The sequence below is a fragment of the Marmota monax genome, unplaced genomic scaffold, assembly GCF_021218885.2.
Source record: "Marmota monax isolate L192 unplaced genomic scaffold, Marmota_monax_Labrador192_F-V1.1 WCK01_AAM20220418_F8-fsc00243, whole genome shotgun sequence".
Taxonomy (NCBI): Eukaryota; Metazoa; Chordata; class Mammalia; order Rodentia; family Sciuridae; genus Marmota; species Marmota monax.
The window spans coordinates 160,495-181,316 of record NW_026694604.1 but is presented as its reverse complement, the minus strand read 5'-3'; the positions used below and the strand labels follow the sequence as shown (position 1 = coordinate 181,316).

At 48.6% G+C, this 20,822-nt stretch overlaps 1 protein-coding gene across 10 annotated transcripts in view; it reads right to left on the bottom strand.

The window, feature by feature from the left end:
- The window catches only part of Gas7 (growth arrest specific 7), a 156,088-nt gene that overhangs the window by 20,814 nt on the left and 114,452 nt on the right, over positions 1–20,822 (bottom strand). For 8 of the 10 annotated variants that reach the window (XM_046422191.2, XM_058572026.1, XM_058572027.1 and 5 more), the window contains 3 exons: positions 14,659–14,712; positions 4,442–4,531; positions 1,255–1,370 (listed from right to left, as the gene is read on the bottom strand). In XM_046422191.2, the coding sequence (XP_046278147.1) occupies positions 1,255–1,370; positions 4,442–4,531; positions 14,659–14,712 (260 nt within the window). Of the gene's footprint in view, positions 1–1,254; positions 1,371–4,441; positions 4,532–6,753; positions 7,408–9,036; positions 9,131–14,658; positions 14,713–20,822 lie in introns of those variants that run through there. The other 2 variants (XM_046422185.2, XM_058572025.1) reach the window with 2 other exon arrangements.

Here is a 20,822-nt window from a genome sequence, read left to right as displayed (position 1 = left end):
CCAGGGACCTGGTCCCTAGCCAGGCATACTCCACCTCTGCACCTAAGCTCTGGCCTCTCCTGGCTCTGAAAGGTACATCCTTTGTAGCCCCCCACAAGATGGATTGAGAAAGTTAGAGGAATCTGCATTTCAGCTAGGAAGGCCAGAATGACCTGCAACGGTAGAGCTCATTACACTGTTATGAGCATAAACCACGAGCCCGTTCAGACTTTGGCTTAGACATCCCTTTTCTATTTGCCTGTTTTTATATTTTTGTTTTCTCCCTCCTGAGCAATGCAGCCTTCCAATTTCCTACCAGTTTAATGGGTCATAAAATAAAGATTTGATTATACAAATAGAAAATGGGCCTCCTAAGGAGAAGGGTGCTTTAAAAATGCCAAAGCATTATTATCTGATTACGGTTGTTATAATAAAAGAAATATTTTTAAAAGATATCGCCATTTGCAATGAATATTTCCAATATGCCTTGGAAATGCTATTTGCAAAATTGTGCCTATGTGTGCGCACACCCGTGTGAATGGTGGGTACGAGGAAGTGTGCGGATATATGAGCGTGTGTTATCAGACTCTCAAGAGAGGAGCAAGGGGAAGGAGAAGGAACTTCTCTTTTGTTTTGCAGCTTTCCTTATTTCTATTGGATTGAATTTGTTATTTCTTCATCAATGTTCCCAAGTTCTTTAGACAAACTACTGGTATCTTCCCCTGAAGGCAGAGGAAGGTTCTACATTCCTTAGCCTGATCAGTTTTGGTTTGAAGATGAATTGAAAGGTAATACTCCTCTTTTGGATGAGTATGTTCCTATGGTGAGGAACAGTGCTTCAAAGGAGGACCAGATAAAGGGGTGAAACAGTCTGTGGGGGAGACTGCAGCAAAATGGGAACACATGCCCATTCCACAGGGCACTGCTGCTGACCTCCAGGCAATTACTGCCTGAGGGGTGAAGAGGCAATCCCATCAACCCGGTGCTTTCTCAAGAGATGCTAGGTATCCAGATTTTAATGTAAAATCTACCAGTATTTTTTAAATGTTGGTTCAAATTTTCAGAAACACTACACAGACCAAAGCCACACATCTGCTGATCAGATCTACCCCAGAAGCCATGCATCTGGGACCCCAACCTATGTTCTTCTTCATGCCAACCAGCCCCAAACTGGTCATGCAGTGCTGAGTACTCTTTGACTCCCCTCAGGCCACTGGTTCACGGTGGGACCCATCTCCAGTCCCTGCAACTGGGTGGGAGATCCAGGGTCTTTACCTCTCTCGGACGAATTCAGACATTTCTTTCTGCATTTGTTTGCCTTTCAGTTGCTTTTGGAGCAGCAGTTCGAACCCAGCCACCGTGCCATTGCCTTGGGGATCCTTCTTATCAGCCTGGGAAGGAAAAAAGAAGCACAAGAAGCATTCAGGTGATACCGGGTGCCCAGGAGAATGGCGTTCAGGGAAGACAGATCCCAGAAAGCACCCACCAATTTGCCTGGCAGTGCTGACCCCAGCACAATGCCGAGCACCTAGTAATGACTCAATTAATGGTCTCGATTATTAGTTGCTCTAAAATAAAAGTCAGAACCTGAGAGAGCCGAGACAATGACTTGGGAACTAGGACCCAATTAATTTTTGTAAACAAATATTCTTAAAACTTCAAAATGAAATGATCTGTTTTATCTGCACTCCCTCAGCCACCTGGCATCTCTTTTTACTTCTTCCCTGCTCATCATGCATCCTGTCATCTGTCCACAAGAACCAACTACAGAGACATTCGAGGCCCCTGGCTGTCACCAGGATTAAAAAGGTGTCCTCCAGGGGCTGTGGATGTGGCTCAAGCGGTAGCGCACTCGCCTGGCATGAGTGCGGCCCGGGTTCGATCCTCAGCACCACATACAAACAAAGATGTCGTGACCACCGAAAACTGAAAAATAAATATTAAAAATTCTCTCTCTCTCTTAAAAAAAAAAAGGTGTCCTCCTGCATTACAGATTTTCTTTACCAGGAATCTAAGGTTAAATGCTTTGATTCTTAATGGAAGGAATTAAAATGGGTTTTGATATCACAGAGAGGCACACTGTGATATCAAAATTGTCCCCAGCATCTAGAAAGACCCAGGTACTCATCTCTGCTCTCCCACAAGATGAAAAGGTCAGGTTCATCCAATCCTAGGCTGTGTCCCTCTCCTCCACCATATCCCTGGCGATCGGAGAAGCCTGCATCTCTAGGATCTCTTTCAGATCACACATTTAGGACAGAGGACAGGAAAGACACTGCTGTGCTTGTAGAGAACCCCATTTACAATGGTCAGGCACATGAACGACTTTACGGAGCCTCTGGTCCTGCCCAATTCAAGATCCCTTCCTCGGCCTCCCTGACCCAAGTCCCTCTGGCTATGCTGTTGAGACCTCTCATGACAGGACATCAATCACACCCTACGGGATGAGTCATGTCAGAGGGGGGCTTCTCTTGCTGCTTACAAGTTTCTCCACTGGAGATATGTGTACTTCACTCTTGATGAAAAAGCAAAGAAAAAATTAAGCAAAATTCTGAGCCCAAATCTGCCTCCCTTCTAAGACTCATCTGCTGCTCCAGGGAAAACCAGCCAGAGAAATAGCTTTAATGACTACTGTTAGCAGAGAGACATTTCCTCCTCCTTCCCCTTTTTTTTGAGGTACTGGGGATGGAACCCCTAGGTGCTCTACCTCTGAGCTGCATCCCCAGCCCTATTTAATTTTGAGACAGGACCAGGCTGGCCTTGAACTTGTGATCCTCCTGCCTCAGTCTTCAGAGTCACTGGGATTACAGGCATGCACCAGATGCCATCCTAAGAGAAATTTCTATTCAAGAGGAAAATATCTTGATGGTCAGGAAAGAGAACCCCCAGAGTAAGCATCAGAGTCCCCAGAGAGCTGAAATTAAGCCAAGTACCCTGAGTGTCACACCCTCAGATGCTGCTGACCAGCAGGCAGGATCACACACTCCCTCCAGCTCCTGAAGCTCCCTAAATCCCCCAACACTGAGCTCCAGGCTAGGCTCCCCAGTACCCATTCCCAGGGCTCAAACCCTTCTCCCTCAAGTGGTCTCTTTTAGGGGTGAGCTTTGCAAGTGTGGCTATGTCTCTCCATCTCTGCCACTGCTACCAACCTTCCCAGTCATCTCCACTCACCTCTTAACTTCACTCCTGCCTGCACAATGCATATAAACTAGATCACAGTGTACCTCTCTGCTTAGAACCCTCCAGCAACTCCCTACTGCAAACAGCAAAAAAACCCATCACCCTTACAGGGGCCTATAAAGTCTTACACACCGATCCCTGCTCCCCCCACTTCTGAGTTCATCTCCTCACATTTGTCTGATGCCAAAGCCTGATCCCATTTCATATCGTTTTAACCTCTGCACATCTCTCTGCTCTTGAAGCCACACAGCTGCAGCGATAGGAACTTTCCCTACTGGTGGTCAATAGGAATCTTTGGATAGCTTCTGAGTATGAATGATTTGGAAGAAAATTTTTAAAAAGAACTTTTGTCTAGTACTCAGCAAATCTAAAAAAAAAAAAAAAAAAAAAAAAGGATAGGTAATCCATTTTGCACAGTGGTGAAAAAGGAAAGGATTTTATTCATTTACTTTTCCTCGGGGTCTTTGCAAAAGTTCTCTTTGGAGATGTACAATTCAGTTGTTTTCAATATAACCGCAAGGTGGAACAACCATCACCACTCTCTGATTCCACATCAAGGCAATCTACTTCTGAAAATCATTGCTGACTTTAAAAAATGCGAATATCTGGGATTGCCCTCAAGAGTTCCTGAGGTGTAGGACTCTGCATGTATTTCCTAAATGTTTTATTTATTTTAATTGTGTCAAAATACAGATAATATTCAATTTCTCATTTTCACCATTTTTTTTTTTTGGTGTGTGTGTGTGTTCAGTGGCACTGAGCACAGTCACAGTGTCATGCATCTGTCTCCACCACCCACCCATAGAACTGTTTCATCCTGCAAGACTGAAACTCTGTCCATCAAGCAATATGCAAAACTTCTACAAGCCCAAAATGTTTAAAGCTGGGGCTCTCGGAACATCCTTGAACCCATCCCTGTTTTGTTGGAAATGGTACTTGTTCAAGGTCATTGACATCAGGTCTGGAGCCCAATTTGTCTACTGAAGCTAACTCTATAGTCTGTCTTTTTTTTTTTTCAGTGCTGGGCATCAAACCCAGGGCCTCAGGTGTGCTAAGAAAGTGCTCTACCTGAGTTAAATTCAACCCTTTTCTGCCTTTGCTGAACATCAAAGAAAATGACCCTTCAGGTCATGGGCATTCTGGTGGGGGTTTCCATGTTGCTAAGAACAGAAAACCCCGCTAATCCTCTCAGACTGATCTAGACTCCAGAGCTCTCCCAGGTGTGCACTCTTGATCATGGGGGCCACAGTGAAGGTTGGGGTGACACGGAGGCAGCACATACCCAGAAGTAGTCACAGTAGCTCCACTCGGTTGGCTTTAACAGTTGCTGTTCAGGCATGGTGTCTGGGTGAGGGAATGTCACGCAATTTATCTGTAGGGTACAGAATAAAAAGAAAATGACTTCACATTAGAGGGTGGGAAAAGGGGAAAAATCTTGCTCCCTGGACAGAGCACACTACAGAGGTCTCCCTTGGGTCCAGTTTGATGAACCATGCATAGGTATCTTCAGATGTTCCAGTGCTGGTAAGCATTCAGGCAAAGCTCAGGGGTGGGAAATCAGGGCAAACTCTTTGGAGGGCAGTTTAATAGGATCTATCACATGGCAAATATCTAGATCCTTCCACCTAGCAATTGCACTTTCAGGAGTCTGCGCTACAGATATGTTCATTCCTGTGTGCTGAGACATACGAACATGGTTTTCGTTACAATGCTCTTTATGGTAGCAAAATGCTCTTTATGGTAGCAAAAGGCCATGTCACAACCCCATCGTCCATCCGTAGGGGAACAGGTATTGTACCCATGGCAAAGGATACAGTGATAACATTCTTATACATTGATAAGGGAAGTGACTGGGACATGTGGGAGGAAAAAAAGCAAGGTATAGAATAGTATTCTGTTGGTATTAAAAAAAAAAAAAAAAAGGGGGAGGATAGAAGCACATTTGGCTATTGGTGTAGAATACTTTTGCCAAGTGATGAGACAATTTGCTCCTAAGGAAAGAATGGTGTGGGTGAGGGTCAGAGGTGAGAGGTTATTTCAAGATACATATGACATGAACAACGATAGTATAAAATTATAATCCAGGAACCCACTGGACTCTGCCCCTTGCCAAGGGAAGTAGAGGATGCACAAATTGTCTCAGACTTTTTTTCTGCCCAGGCACGTTGGGGGTTGGTACTTGGCTGTCCCTGTTTTGTTCCTGCTGATGTGACTTCAAATCCTGCATCCTCTTTTTCCTATTGGAGATGGTTAATTGGTTTTCTCTGGGAGAACGAGCCCTGAGTCCTATCAAGTCTTAGGCCCTTTGTTGGCAGCCTAAATAACCTGCAAGGAGAGACTCTGGAGGTTAAAGGGAACAGCTGTGCAGAACACCCAAGGTTTGGGGCACAGTAATGCAAACGCGGATGCTAACCATTGAGGTGACCGCTGCTATAAACTTCAGCTTGGAAGGGAGGGGAAGAAGCTCCTGCCTTGAGCCAGGGCCAGGGTCCATGGAGATGCCTCTGAGGGGCAGATTCACAAGCAAGAGGAGGAGTCCAGTATCACCAAATGATGTGAGGGCTCAAAAGAGAAGCTGGAATACATGGTTTCTATGTGAATTGCCTCAATGGCTAAGTTTTGGCCCTTCCTTTAAAGCTTATTAACAATAAAAAAAACAACACTGTGTAAGCCCCTCAAACTCCTCTGTCAGCTGAATCTGGCCCAGGCATGGCCAGGTGTGACCTCTGGTTCCAGGCCACTGAGGTCAATCTAGCTCCTTCCTACCCTAGCAGTCAGGAACCCAGGTCTCACTTGCTGTCCTATGAGAAGAGCTGAGAAGTCCTACCCAAAGGGACGAGCCCCCTTCTGGATACTGACATCTGGTGAGATAAAGTAGGGGTTTCCATTCTGAGAGACAGTAGGATCAGTGGCAGGAAAGACCCAGAGAACTCTGGAGACGGGCAGCACTGCATTCTACCAAGGTCAAGATCCAGGTGGGTCCTAAAGATTCCGGAGTTGGGGAGTGTTTTCCAAATGCTGAGCATGCAAGGTGGCCCTGGCCAGTAGTGGCCTGTTGGTTAGCCTCTCATGCTCAGCCTCTGGAGAGGTTCTCCCTACAAACACATTGCTACCCCTTACCCTCTTCCTTCCTCTTTTCTTACCCAAACTGCTCTTGGCCAGAGCCTCTCCTTGGGGAAATACTCCCTACAAAGGAAGATTTTACCATGAGAGGCAACTTCACCAGAGGTCGGTCAGAACAGGAAGGGGAAATGGGTCTTGCTCAGCCTTCTCCAGATGACCCACCCTCAGAGAAAGAATGCTATTGCCCACCCCAGGATGCCCATGAGGACAGATCCCATTAATCCAAAAGGGGTGGTGATGAATCAGGAACAGCTCCTTCTATGACAAATCCCAGGTGACTCCAAGCTCAGCCATCTGAAAGGCTTCTGAAGGTCTCCAGGAGGGCTGGGACCCTTCCTAAGTTCCACACAGTTCCTTTTTTGTCTTAGAACTAAGGGGGAGTATGGTTTGGAGTCACCTAGATGATTTGTTAAAACACAAAGATGGACGAGTCCCAGAGCCCCGCTCTTAAAATCCTATATGGTTTCTTACCATCTTCTCTGTGGGGTCAACTTTATTTTCAAGATTAAATATTTTGTCTTCATTGCCTGAGGTTCTGTCTTCCAAATGGTCTTGTCTGTGGGTGGTACTTTCCATTGAACTTTTAAGTTGGTTTAGTGATTCCTTCCCTTCAATGATTTCTTCTTTATTTCTTTTCAGGACCTCTGATACATCTTTCATCTCCTGAAAAGATTCTGTTATTTTACTGCAAAACTCCTGTGCCAGCTCTCTTATAAAATTCTTTAAGTTGTAGTACATTTTTTCTAAATACATCCTCAACTCCTTCACTGATATTTTTTCGATGGATTCTCTTATGGGAGCAGCTTGGTTTGTTTGGAGCACTTTATTCCCTTGTTTTTTCATTTTGTTTGTGCGTCTTCCCATCTAGCCGGGTGGTTCTGAGGCAGGATAGTTTCTACTCTGTTGATGTGAAGTGTCCCTGAAGGTTTCCAGAAACTCGCCTTTAAGGGAGAGACCAATATGAACAGCACCTAACGCACACAATATACAGCCTTAAACCACATAGCTCCTATTAAGATGCCTAGAGTTTTGTTGCAAGCCACAGAAATGATGTGTTCAATTATTGTCTACAATATAATCAGTCAGTTTGCAAAAAAGGGGCTTACAATTTCAAATGGGGGACAAAGACAGAAGTGGTATAGCATGTGAAGGTTAGGAAGAAGGAGAAGAAAAAAGATTATTATAGAAAGAGGAATTCATAGAGGTTGGCTATTAGCAGGAAAAAAGAATCCAGGAAACAGATAAGTGAGAAGAAAAAAAAATTTATATATATATATATATATATATATACATATATATATGAAGTAAAAAAATAAAAATAAAAGGCTGGGCTTGGTGGTGCACACCTGTAATCCCAGTGCCTTGGGAGCCTGAGGCAGGAGGATCATGAGTTCAAACCAGCCTCAGCAAAAAGCGAGGTGCTAAACAACTCAGTGAGACCCTGTCTCTAAATAAAATACAAAATAGGGCTGGGGATGTGGCTCCATGGTTGAGTGCCCCTGAGTTCAATTCCCGGTACCCAAAAATAAAAAAATGAAAAAAAAAAAAGTAAAAATAAAAGAATATACAACAAAACTGTAATATACTATTCAGACACCCAGGTCCTCAACGAACTGATGCATGAAAAACACTTGGTTTCAAAAATAGTAGAGATGTGAGTGATAGTGAAGCCAGAATTCGACAGGCAGTCAGTGTAGACAGGTGAATCAAGTCAGGTCGGATCAAGGAGGCCAATTTTGAGTGAGTCTGGGAAGTTGGAGACAGTCCCCTGAGGGATTGAAATGTTAATTCCTCCAGAGCCCTTCCCCCATCCTTATCCAGAACCTGCCCCGGCTCCAACCTGTTGCCAAGGTAACCAGCCCCAGGAATGGCCCCTCCCTACAGGGAGCTGTAAGATTGTTAACGGCGGTGTCCTGGGCTGCTCTACCCAGCCCTTCCCCCTTCAGCCCACGTGTTTCCTACCTTTGGCCCCCTCCCCAGCATTCCTAGGCCTAGTCAAGAAAGCAAGAAGGAGAAAGATAAGGGGAAGAGGGCAGGAGAACAAAGGAAGCCTAGGAGACCAGCTATGGCCCCTTTCTTCCTCCCTACAGAAGTCTATGTAACCCCTTTTTAAATATCCCTCTTTATACGCTTCCCTCCACGCGCTTCTCTAATGCGCAAACCTCAACATGCGGGGAAGCAGGACGCATGACCGACCCATAACCGGCGGTATCAATAAGGGAAAAATAAAAAAAGATCTGATAGAAAACGTTGGAAGACTACACCCAGGAGTCTCTTTCGTGTTCCCCTGGTGAGATGTAGGAGCCTGATCTTAGCCCCTCACGTGGCCAATGGACCCCACCATTCCTGGTCTCTAATTTTTAGTCTCCAAATTTGATCTCTCCCGCTCCCACCGTTTGGAATTGAGGTCAGGCACCTTTCTCTCCCGGGGTCCCGAGGGCTGGGTAGCAGCGAGTGAAGGACCCGGCTAGGGGTTAGGGAGGGATTAGGAGACTGGGGATCCGGGAGCGGAATGTCCCTGGGTGCCCCGGCTGATGCCCAATCTGGCGGGATCCAGGGATCAGTGGATGTGAGACTGGGGAGGGGTCCGAGATTCCGTCGGTCCCCCCAGCTTTTGGAGACTCACAAAGCTGGAGTGAGCCCAGCTTTTCCCAGCTTCTCCAACTTGGGGTCCCCGGGGTGAAATGCTCCCAGATCCCAACTTCCCACTGGATTGCTAGGCTCAGGCCGATGCAGAACTAGCTGCAAACTCACAGATCTAGGCTCCGGTTTCTGACAGGCGCTGCCACACTGCAGGACCCAGAAGGTTCACCGACCGAGGGCGATGGATGAACTCCGGGAGAGAGAGCAGTTTTACCCGCCCTCCTGCCCCGCCCTAAATTAACCTGCCACCCAAACCCCTCCCCGGACCTGGCTCGGTGAGGCCCAGTCAAACCCTCCCATCCCCCAAAGACGTGCCCTCCAGGCCTGATCGCATGACTCTGCTGCCCCATAAAGGGCATCGCTGATCGGTGGAGGTCGGTTCCCGAGGTCGGTTCCCTTTCCATTCTTTCGGGCTTTTGGAGAAGTTCCTCCTTCCTTTTCTTATATCGGACAAAGGAGTCTAGCAGTCCGTGATTCCTCTGGGGCCAACTGCCCCTCCAGTCTCAGGATTTTTCACTCTAAGCCTCCGGGAGACGTGATATTCCCGCTGTTGGAGTTGTGGGTAGCTGAGCTAAGACATGCCACCTTGCACTATTCCGCCATCGTTCCTTCTAAAATCCGGTAGGATTCCAGAGTTGGAAACTAGGAGGGTCAGAGGTCTAGAAGGTGAGGGGTTCCTCCAAAGGTCCTGTAACCACCAGGGAAGGACAGCTAGCTGGGTTGGGTTGGGAGACAGAAGTGAAGTCAGGAAAGTCCCTACGACTCAGGACACATCCTCTTGCTGCTTATTCCATTCCGGGAAGCCATCAGTTTGGGGATGGCCTGGCCAGGGGCCCCACTCTGGTTTCAGGATTTCTCACTCCTAGCTGGTCCCCAGGGACTTCCCAGCACCTCCTGGTGGGCATCTGGAGAACTGCACCTCACTGGCCTCCTGGCCCCACTCTGGTTTCAGGATTTCTCACTCCTAGCTGGTCCCCAGGGACTTCCCAGCACCTCCTGGTGGGCATCTGGAGAACTGCACCTCACTGGCCTCCTGGGGGGCCCTGATCAGGCACCTGGCCAAGAGCTTGGTTTCCATTCTCATTTCATCTTTCCAACAACCTGACAGGCAGGGACTGTGAGAATTTTATAGGAAACGCTGAGGATCACAGAAGTGAAATATTTGAATCCAGATCCGCTAACCGCAGAACTCAAGCCATGACGTCCTTTGCTCATCATTCTGAACATTTGTTGAATGGCTACTCGGTGACACGTGCCATGCCAGATCCTCCCAGCCACCTGCACGTGCACGTTTGTGACAGTATTTCTCACTCTGGTTTAGTTAACGTTTCTTTAACAGCCCGACTCCTAGAGGAGGGAGAGCGTCTTTCCTCTGCAGTTTCTTTCGTGCCTAGTACAGCATCAGGTACACAGAGGGTGCCCCATAAATGTTTCTTAGTGTGATGACTGGAGACTGGTGATGTAAGGTACAGCATCTGCCCTCGCAGGTTTGACAGTAAGTCACTGTGATTCTTTGGGTTGAATCTCCCATGGAGGCTATAGGAAGGGCCAGGGATCTGGGTGGCGGGGACGTTAGAGACTGTGGCCACTGGAGAAGGCTGTGCAGTGGACGAGTCCTAATGATGGCTCAGCAGTCCAGGAAAAGGGAGGTAAGATACGAATCTGAAAATGCTTTGCAGATAAACTTAACGGCACCGTGAAGTTGATTCAGTGACTCTCACCCAGGAGTGATTTTGCCCACACCCCAGGGGACACCTGGCAATGTGAAGACATTTTGGGTTGTCACAATTAGGGCTGTTATTGGCATCTGGTGGGTAGAGGCGAGGGCTTCTGAGAAATAATCAATAATGCACAGAACAACCCCCCACAACAAAGAGCAATCCAGCCCGAAATGTCAACAGTGCCGAGGTTGACAAACCCCAAGGTGGCTGCCCGAGTGAAGAGGAGTATTTCCATCCACTGGGATGGGAAGAGGGTAGAGCCGTGGGCATAGAAGGAGGTGGCAACAGTAGAGGGGGATAGCAAGGGCTGTGTGGTGTGCGCATGTCCAGGAAGCAATCAGAGCTGACATGCTTGCTGCAGCAGCCTGGTGCCACTCAGACACAGATGAGGAAACAGAGGCTCAGAGAGGTACATGCTCCAGCCCAGTGTCATGGGGCTGGAGAGGGGCAGCGCAGGGTGCAGAGCTGGCTTCCGACGTCCCTGGCCACTACTTTCACTTAAGTTACTTGCTCTGACCTGGGACCACCAGGCCTCAAGCCCAGGCTCAGAAGGTGCTGGGAGGACCTCAGTGCTCCATCTGGCAAGGGGTACAAGTCCCAAGCAGGAAAGAGAAGACAAGACAGGGCTTTCCCTATAGAAACTGCCATGTGTGGATCGCTGTCCCCTCCTGGGTGACATTTTCCAGGCAGTTGATACCAGGGTCCAGCTACACATCTGGGAAACAGTCTGTCCCCTCCCAAAGCCTCTTAGAACAGGAAGAGTGCCGAGGCCATCTTGTACCTTGAATACACAGGAGATGACCTAAAGAGATGCTTTTTGTTCAACAATAGCTAAGGTTGTGCCAGCCACCTTCCCAAGTGCTTTAACACAAGAACTCCTGTAAGCCTCAACAGGGGCTGTTGTTAGCCCCATCGTACAGGCAGGTAAACCGAAGCACAGAGACATTAAGTTACTTACACAGTACCACACAGCTTTGTGTAATGATGGAGCAGGGTCTGAATCCAGGTGATCTGGCGCCAGACTCCACAAGCGTGGCTCACCTGGAAGGCTAAGGTGGGGAGGCCCTCGAGGAGCACGGGGCTGTGCCAGAGAACAGAGGCCACAGCCTCCTCTGAGCAGCATGTCTGAGCAGATTGCCTGCAGACTGATGGAACCCAGTTTGACATCCAAGGGCTCCCGCAGAGCAGACTTGAATGTTCTCCCTGGAGGGGAGCTGATCCAGGAGGGTGGGGGAGAGCCGGGACTCCGGGTGAGCAGAGCAGGACCATGAGGGCCCATCCCCAGCCCCTTAGCTCCTACCAGGGTCCTGTGGCTACACCTGGGCTCTGCCAGGGAGTCAAGGCTGAGGATCACAAGAGTCTCCAAATTCTCCTTCCAGGAGAGCCTATGGCCCTGTGGCTATACGCTCAAGATTCGGACATGACATACTTATGCCCAGAGCTCTGAGCTGCCATTAGCATCCGTCACTCCCAATCAAACAACCTGCTCCACCTGCCAGCCCAACATTACTGACAGAAGAGACAAGAGCCAGGCAAGGCTGCTAGTCCCTGCCCGCTGCTGCCAGGCCACTCACATGTCTACCCCTTCCAAACCAGCTCCAGGCTATGGAGCTTCAGAATCAAGCTCTGTTCTTGCTCCTCGGCAGTGGACATAACACCCTTTGCTGTCCGGGGCCTCCTGAGGATCAGACAGCATAGGAAAAGTCGCTCCCCTCGTCCGCACATGCCAAGGAGAGGGAAGGTCACGTCCCAGCCTCCTGGGGAACAGGGCCATCCTTTCCTTCTGGACATCTCCTCCTGCAGAAGCCCCAAGTTCTGGAGGACCAAAGCCCAGAGAAAGAGGATGGGCACAAGGAGAGAGCACAAGCATAGAAGTCGTGAATTGAAGACACGTGAGACCCTGGTGGTGGCCAGTGACAGGCTGGAAGGCATCTTGGGCTGGTGGGTGGGAGACCCGGCTCCTCACTCACTCTGGGACCCTTGGCCAGCCCGATGACTCCCTTCCCACAGCTTTGCTCAGTATCCCCAGCAGCAATTCCTCAAAGGCAGGAGTGTTTGTTGAAGAATTCTGGAAGTGCTGGGGACGATGCAGAATTCCCTGATCTGGCATCAGAGAGACCCACTATAGGTCTGGAGACCTTTCAGGAATCTGCAATTTCAATAAGTATCTCGGAGGCCTTGAATACACGTCACGGGCCATCTCATGAGACGTAGGTCAGTGGGAAGGAACAGGGGAGGCACCTCGCAGGGAAGGACAAGGTGTGCCGTTCTGAGGAAGGCTCATTTGGCCCATTGGCAAGAGCTCTGGCTGAACCACAGAGCCTGGCAGGTGCCCCACCGCGTGGCCTGGGTACCATCACTCCAGGTCTTTATGACAACTGTGGCCAGTGTAACCCTCATTCCTCCCACCACCACCACCACCATGTGTTCCTCTTTCTCCTTTCCCCCTATTTTGGGACACTCTGCTCTTGCTTTGCCCTGGCATTCTGGGGAAGCTGGTGACAATTTTGAACATGGAGACTATACCCTCTGTAAGTCTGCACCCTGGGGCTGCCCTGCCTGGCCCCAGGAGCTCCCCTAGTAACTGGGAGGCTGCTGCAGGCCTACAGTCCCAGCAGGCTGAGCCTCTCTGCCCAGCCCTCAGAAAACAGAGGGAGGTAGGTCAAGAGGGACTGAGACCTGAAAAACCAGGTTGGCTCCAGAAGGGCACTGCCAGTAGGCGAGAGCACAGGTTTGAATCCTAAGTGACCCCGGTGAAGGGCCACTCCACAGTCTCAGCTTCCTCATCTGTAACAGGGTGATATCAAGCTCATGTGGACAAGGCTATGTGCCAGGCTCTGCTTTAGTGCTATGCATATACAGATCCATTCAGTCCTGGGAACATCTTATGTCTCAGGAGCCCTGATTCCCTATTTCACAGATGTGGACACTGAGTAACTTGCTCCAGCTGTTGCACAGCTTTTAAGTGCCATAAGTGACACTCTGGCTTCAAAGACCCGGTCCATAATCACTCGTCTCTATTGATTATATGAACTACATACAAACCTCACATAGCTAGTAGGCAGAACGAGTCACTCGGAACACTGTTTATGTGTTATAAATGCACATAAAAGCTATTAGTATTGTTGTTCTTGTTTGCCTAACTCTCCTTTTTCTGCAAAGCAGAATCTTAGTAGGCCAGGGGAATGCACCTCTCCTGGTTTGATCTCCATGGGGGTGGTCAGAAGGGCTCAGGATGGTGTGAGATGGAGCCCAAGAGAGTAATCCCCTGTCTCCAATACCCTTGCACTTGTGAAGACAGCAAAACCTGGGACCCCCCCCCCCCCCCCCTTCTCAAGTCTCTAAGCTGTGGGCTGTCTGAGCAGCTAGACAGCTCCCCTCCCCACTTGGAGGGCCCCCGTCCATGTCCAGCTCCTCAGTCCAGCATAGAGCTGGGATGGGGAGGTGGGGGAGGGGCTCCCACTCATCTCCACACGGGGGGGGCCCTCAGTGGGTTTCGGAAGAGCCCTGGGGGGCAGATTGGCCCATCTAAGTGGAAGCTGCCTGCTTCTCATTAGGAACTCCCAGGAACTCTATTCTTAGGGCGCTTTCTCTTGCTTTTAACTTTGACATCTTCCAGAAGTTTCCCTGCACAAAAGCAACCCCGCCGTGGCTGTAATTTGCACGTCACATCACTTGCACACAGCATGGTCCACCCCCTTCAACCGACTCCCGCACTCTCGTACCTTCCCCTGCCCGCCCCGCAGAAATGGCTTCTGCATCATCCCCAACAAACCCTCCTCCCACTCCTTCACCGGGGGAGAGAAGGTGGAAATGGGAAATTGACAGAAGAATGGGGAGGGGGGGCTGGAGAACTTCAGCTCAATTCAAGCTTTTTGGAACTTCTCCGGTTTCCAGGCCCAGGCCATCACTTCTGCTTGGCGGCCCACGTTGCCATAGCAACAGGCCAGCTGTGGTCCAATGCCCCAGCCTGCTGCCCAAACCTGGGAGCACCCCGCGGGAAGCCACTTACTGTGATGGTGTTTTCCTTGCTCTGCTTTTTGCCTGGTGACAAGGATCCCAGGTTCTGGGGAGAGAGGTAAGAAACATCATCAAAGCTGTTCTCCATATTGGACTGTTATTTATTTTTCCCCCCCATTCAGGTTCCCTGAGGGTGGAGGGATTGGTGGAAAGCCCTGTGCTGGGGAAGTTCAGGGATGCTCAGCCTGCTGTGAACTCCCCCATCACCACGCTCTGGGCCAGGGCACAAAGGAAAATTTCTGAGCTCGCATGCTGTTCCTGTGCCCGGCTCTCAGGCGAAGTGGAGAAAGCTTCCTGCACAGGCTACGAGAAAAATTGTTCCAAACCAGGTCTCCCCTCCTCTTCTCTTCATTCTGTGATTTGGAGAGTTAACCCCTCCGCTGCCCTCTGCTGGTAACCGGTTCCACATGCGGCTCACGGCTTGCGCGGGCAGAATCCACTGGGGAGTGAAGAGTTAAAGCAGATGGCACCGAGGAGGACCTCCTGGCACTGAGGACTCAGCACATGACATGTTATTCAGAAACCCCCAGGTCCAAAAGATCAAACCCTAAACATATAACGTGTGCAGGGGTGCTGCTCAGCCGCCTCCGTGACTTGATGCTCTCTCTCAAGCTCAGGAGCCGGGAGGAATTTCAGAACAGAATGGAGCGTCCGTTTTTGGACTGACTTTTCATTTATTTTTTCTTGTTGCCAGAAGAAAAATCAGGGTCCCAAGTATCTCTGAGCCCACAAGTCCTCAGCAGCTTGCAAAAGTTCTAGGATGGTGCTCAGAGGAAAAATTAAAGGTTGCCAGTATTTGTGTGTGTGTGTGTGTGTGTGTGTGTATGGATGCATTTGCTATAGATGCATCTGCATAAGAACCTAGGACCCTAAAGAGAACCTTTAATCCTGGGTCTCAGGTGTTCTATCAGCAATTGCATTTGAAATTCAACCCTAAAGGTCCCCAGGCAGGACCTGTAGTGTCCCCATCTTGAGTCACATAGTGACCTGGGAAGCAGCTTACTCTAAGGCACTGAGGATAGCCATCCTCTGGACATCCTGGGGCTGAGACTGAGATTTACCCTATCTTTGGGAAAGTATAAGGAAGTGGCTGTCACTTTTAATAGGATAGGAGAGTCAGAGTGGTGCTTCTCCAGGGAGCCTCAAAGAAACCAGCAGCCCTATCCCCAGGTCAACATAACCCTGGACCACCGGGTCAGATGAGCATGTGTAGGAGGGGGTTAGCGCCAGCCTCAGGAGCCCAACCATGACACAGGCCTATGGGGTTTTAGTGAGTTCTTGCCTGTGCTCTGTCTTGACTGCTACACAGTCCTACCTGGGCTTTTAAATAAAGTCAACTCAAAAAAACTGATAACCTTGGAGTGCTTAGTGCAAAGGAACCTTAAGGACTATCTATTTCACAGACAAGAAACTGTTTACTAGTTTTGAGACCCCAGCCAAGAAACCTGACCTCTATGAGTCTCTGTTTCACCATCTGCATAATGGGTTATCACCACTGGTCCTCAAACTTTGAGATGTCTCAGAATTCATTGAGGTCCCTGCTCAAAACAGAGGACCAACCGCATCCCTCAGACATGCTGGCTCCAGTAGGTCAGTCTCAGGTGGGGCCGGTTCTTTTCCTACAAAATCTGAAGACTTCACTTGGAGGTACACTGATCTGATCCACCTACTGTTGTTTTCTCCAGATGCCTCTCCTTAGGGTAACTGCCTGACCACCCCAGAAGGCTCTGGGGCAATGTCAGACTTGTGGTCAACTAGAGCTTCTGTAGACATTTTTAAGGCATCAACCCATCCAGCTGGCTCACCCCATACCCTCCCCCATGCCATTAGTGCTGTTCCAGGGCACTTGCCAAAACTGCTCAAGGAAGGAGGAGTCAGGCAGGGGCCACATGGCAGGATCCCCAGCTACTGGCCACCAAGGAGAAGAGACGGGGGCAGAAGTCCCTCCACAGGCTCTCTTACGCAGACACTGGCCAAGCACATACCTGCCACCAGAGCGCAATCTCTGTGGTCTGCAATCTCTCTGTCATGGAGTAACTTTACACCATTGCCACTGCAGCTCACCAAGGGGAGCAACCAGGGCCCTGGGAGCCTCGGCCATAGTCTTTGTGTCTGCATATGGTTGCCATGATGATGGGGATGCCGAGAAGGAGGAGAAAGATAACTAAGGGGAAGGGAGCATTGCGAGAGCCACCATCTAGTGAGGGCTTGCTTATTATGGCAGGTACCAGGCTTGGCATTTGCCAGGCTTAATCTCATTTAATCCTACAACCCCAGCAAGTTGCATGGCTTCTCATCTGTTTTACAGACCGTGATATTGAGGCTTGCAGAAGCTACATCATCCAGGGTCACAAGACTAGTAAATAGACCTTGTGGAAATTGGAAACCGCCTGCATAATTTTTTCCTCTATTTTCCGCCATCTCTCTGCTTTGAGACCTGAGACAGCATCTTGTTTTCCAAAAGCCCTTGCGGCGGGGGGGTGGGGTGGGGTGGGGTGTGTGTGTGTGCCGACAAAGATCCCCATCATCCATGAGCATTTACTTTGGGATCACCTGTATAAGACTCTGTGGAATGAGATGGGTCACCTCCTCCTTTATAACTTGGGCCGGGACAGGAATACAAATCATGCATCTAAGTGTGGGAGTCAGTACCTCCCCTGATTTCTGCCCTATCAGCTGTGTATCACTTCAACCAGTGTGAATCAGGTATCAGGGGATGCCCAAGGCCATACCAGACTCTGTGTTTGCCCTTGATGACCTGGGACTATTCATTCCAACTTCACACACATCTACACGTCACATACACGCATCATCGTGGATGTGCGTACACACACACTCATGCACATCATATATACACACCCCCACCTTGTAGTACGCCATGGAAAGGACCCAGAGGAATGACCCCTCACCACAGTGAAAACACTCACCAGCTGCAATTTGGTTTCTAAATACTATTTCCTATTAAAATGAACCCCAGTTTCTTGGAAAAGTGACTAATTCCAAATGCAAGGTAGACCTGGAACATCTTATCGTGCAAGGAGGTAAGAAAAATCCACAAAGATAAAACAAAGGGACACAGGAGCCAGCTGAAAGGGGCTCCCACAGGCCATGTTTGGGCCCCTTTGAGCAGAAATATGAATGATGTCAATGGTAACTCCAAAGTGGGAGGAAGGAACCTTCATTCAGAAGAGTGCCAATCAAAATCACAAGGAATAAGATCACCGTGTGGAAACTCCAATGTCAAAAGGGGTTAAAGCCAGAATCACTGCAGATGTTCAAAGCCCTGGGGGGAGAAGAGAGTTGGGGAACAGGATAGTGACTATGTATCACCCCACAGGTTATTGCCATATTTAGAAAGGGAAGTCTGGTCCTCACCATGCTAACCAAGAGCTCAAACTCAGCCTCTCCATCAGGGTTGCAAGCCTGGGCGGTGCCTCCCTGTAAGATGTAATAAGAACTCAGTGTGCCCTACTTGGTGGCTCCCTCGCCCAAACCGCCTAACCTGGATCTCTAAGCAAAAGACAATTAGATCAGGAATGTAGGTCATTCTGTGAGCCAACTGACCTGGACTCTTCAAAAAATAGACTGAAAGCCAATATTAGAAAAGACAAAAGGAAAAAAAAAAACCCAAACTGTATAAGGGACCCACCTAGATGAAGAGAGATTAAAGTGAGGATATAGATAAAATGGTCTAGCTCTACGAGGGGTATCATCCAGCCATAGAAATGAAGGTCTGACCTGTGCTACAACACAGACCTCCCTGGAAAACATGGACAGTGAAAGAAGACAGCAACTTGGGACGGTAAACAGCATGATTCTGTGTACACGAAATGTCCAGGACAGGAATATCCACAGAGAGGGAAGGTAGAACAGTGGTTGCCTAAGACTTGGGGGGGGGGGATGCTCTTTGGGATGATGAAGATGTTCTAAGATTCATTGTGATTATGGTTGTACAGCCCTGTAAATATGTGAAAAAAAATTCCACCGGATTATACGTTTTTAAATGGGTGAATTGTAGCCGGGTTCAGTGACGCATGCCTGCGATCCCAGCGACTCGGGAGGCTGTGGCAGGAGGATCACAAGTTCAAGGTCAGCCTCAGAAGTTAGCAAGATCCTATTCTCAAAATAAAAAAAAAAAATAAAGAAAAGGACTGGGGACTTGGGTCAGTGGTAAAGTATCCCTGGGTTAAATCTTCAGTACCTAAATAATAATATTAATAACAATATAAGTGCATTATACTGTAAGTTATATCCCGACAAAGCTATTTATGAGACGCAGAGAGAAACAGAGAAAGAGAGAGATGGGCTCAAGGGAGGGCAGCCAATATGCCCACATGTGAAAACTGAATGGATCCTGGACTGGGGAGAAGAGTAGACTGGAAAAGCCTTCTGGGGGACAACTAAGGAATTTATGTACAGGCTTAGTACACAAATTTATATTATACTTTCTTAGATGTTATAATGGCATTATGTTGTCTTTCCTGCTCGAGATACATTTTGAAATATTTCTATTTAAAACAATATGCCAGGAATTTGCTTTAAAAGTTGGGGGAGAGGCATCAGGGGTGCAGAGGAGAGCATAAATGACATGAGATTAACAAGACAGGCCAAGCACCAGCAATTGCTGAAGCTAAATGGTATAGGTCAGTGGGACTTTATCAGAGTGTAACCTCTACTTGTGCAAAAGTATGCAAATTCCCTTAATAAATATCTGTTTAAATTTTTCTTTGTCTGTAATTCCAGAGAATTCCTTTCTATTTATTTTTTAAACCCCTCCCCAGTATGCTGTCCTGACTGTACCTGGGCAGCTCTTGTAAGGACTGACGGGTGTGGCATACACAAATTGCCTGCTAAACGGCAGTGGGCCATTCACAAGTGACTCAGCAAGACCCTGTTCCAGATGTCTTGACAGCCTGTTCCCACACCCTACAAATAATCTTTGGGGTCCTCCTGCTTTGGTCCTAACCCCATCACTTTGCCAAGCCAAGCTGAGCTCATACTTCAGTCTTCATTCAAGTATCTTTTCTCCATTCCTGATGTCCCCCCCCACACACACACCCACCCACACACCACCTAGCATATATTTCCTCTAGCCCTTATCACGGCTGAAATTACATAATCATTATAAAATCTACAGACCCCCACTTCATAAAGGCAAGCACCACATCCTTCTGTGTCTCAGTGCCTGGCAAAGATGTAAATGCTCAGTGGAACATGCAGTACCAAATTGGCAGGGAGGTAGAGCATGGCAGACATGCAGCACCCCCCCACCTTCCACCTTAAACTCAGTCTTCAATGGGGTCCCTTCAGTGTCCACGTCCCAAGTCCCATTCTCTTTTTTCCCTGGGTCTTCCTAGAAAAGTTCATAGCAAGTCAGAACAACTGAGAAATGGATCACAAAGGGACCTGTCCATGGGTGGGCAAAGGCTGGCAAGACTATTAGCCTTTGATCCCCCACCCCTCCTCCCAGTCAGGAGGTCTCCATTTACCTTCCGTGCACTGCAATAGAGTTGCATTACTGAAACTCTCCACTGGGTGGCACCAGATCACCACCACCTGTGCCCACCCATGCAGGTGTGCCCAGGCTGGGCATAGGAAGAGGCAGGACCCTCAAGAACCACTGGGGCTCTCGGCCATAGGATCTACTCATGACAGGGCATGGTGCGTACACACTCTTGGTTTCCATGAAAATTAAGTATGCCCTCCTCCCCTCAGCATGCTAATCTCCATTAGCCTGCTCAGTGAGGGGCAATTAGCAGGTGACAGAAAAGTGAACACAACACTTTCTGGGGTTTGTTAGTTTGAGCTCTGTAACCTTGAACAAACCATTCTATATACCCCACACCCTGCCTTTTAAATGGGCATGTGTTCCTTTGTTGGTTCATTGATGCATGTTTCAATAATTCAGTGTAGTTGTTACGAGTTATGATTGACAGCCCGGGGTGGTGTGAGTGAATCAGCCTGCATGCTAGACAAGATGGTATACTTAGGGATCCATTGTTGGCAGTACCATCTGCAAAAACCAAACCTTAAAATTTTATGTTCAGCCTTTAGCGCCTTTTTGGATGACCAACTCTGTAGGATCACAAACTAGGACAAACAGTAGTACCTTTCATATTCAAATGTTACCCTTTCACAGCCTAAAAGAACTGAATC